The sequence below is a fragment of the Onychostruthus taczanowskii genome, unplaced genomic scaffold, assembly GCF_017590055.1.
Source record: "Onychostruthus taczanowskii isolate IOZ18803 unplaced genomic scaffold, ASM1759005v1 scaffold3437, whole genome shotgun sequence".
Lineage (NCBI taxonomy): Eukaryota > Metazoa > Chordata > Aves > Passeriformes > Passeridae > Onychostruthus > Onychostruthus taczanowskii.
Genome location: NW_024500836.1, coordinates 1 through 929, shown reverse-complemented (window position 1 = coordinate 929; position 929 = coordinate 1). Strand labels below are relative to the sequence as shown.

At 46.9% G+C, this 929-nt stretch overlaps 1 protein-coding gene across 1 annotated transcript; it reads right to left on the bottom strand.

Moving 5' to 3' along the window:
• Window positions 1–261: 261 nt before the first annotated feature.
• Window positions 262–861, bottom strand: LOC121339399 (olfactory receptor 14J1-like). Its single transcript, XM_041411142.1, has one exon. The coding sequence runs from the start codon at window positions 844–846 to the stop codon at window positions 262–264; it is 585 nt and encodes a 194-aa protein (XP_041267076.1). The 5' UTR covers window positions 847–861.
• Between the last annotated feature and the right edge of the window lie 68 nt (window positions 862–929).

The following is a 929-nucleotide window of genomic DNA, read 5'->3' as shown; positions in this document are numbered from 1 at the left end:
GGACACACAAGTCAGGGCAGACAGTGGTTTTTATTCAAATGCACTGGGAAAAAGCCTCCTGAAATTCTTTGTGTTACAAAAGAAAAGTAGATGTTCATGTAGCAATGCTTGGAATAGTACTACAGGATTTCATAAAAAACATTATAAGACTAGAAAAATAATAAGAAAAGGTCCCATTTAAGGAATGGCCAAATAGGGAAAAAAAGGCCAATTTTAAAGAGTTACATTCTGAAGGTTCTGGAGCAGGAAAAAAAGAGTTTATTATTTCTGAAAAGATAGAGTCATCATTTTCCTCAGGGCATCCTTGAGCTCCTGGTTTCTCAGGCTGTAGATGAGGGGGTTCAGGGCTGGAGGCACCACCGAGTACAGAACTGACACTGACAGATACAGAGATGGGGAGGAGATGGAGGGGGACTTCAGGTAGTTGAATGAGGCAGTACTGACAAATAGGGAGACCACAGCCAGGTGAGGGAGGCAGGTGGAAAAGGCTTTGTGCCGTCCCTGCTCAGACGGGATCCTCAGCACAGCCCTGAAGATCTGCACATAGGAGAAAACAATGAACACAAAACAACACAATGCTAAACAGACGGAGAACACAAGAAGCCCAAGTTCCCTGAGGTAGGAATTTGAGCAGGAGAGCTTGAGGATTGGTGGGATTTCACAGAAGAACTGGTCCAGGGCATTGCCATGGCACAGGGGCAGGGAAAATGTATTGGCCGTGTGCATGAGAGCATTGAGAAAGGCACTGGCCCAGGCAGCTGCTGCCATGTGGGCACAAGCTCTGCTGCCCAGGAGGGTCCCGTAGTGCAGGGGTTTGCAGATGGACACGTAGCGGTCATAGCACATGATGATCAGGGGGGAAAACTCTGCTGAGATATAAAAGGCAAAAAAAAAGAGTTGGACAGCACATCCTGTGTAGGAGATGTCCC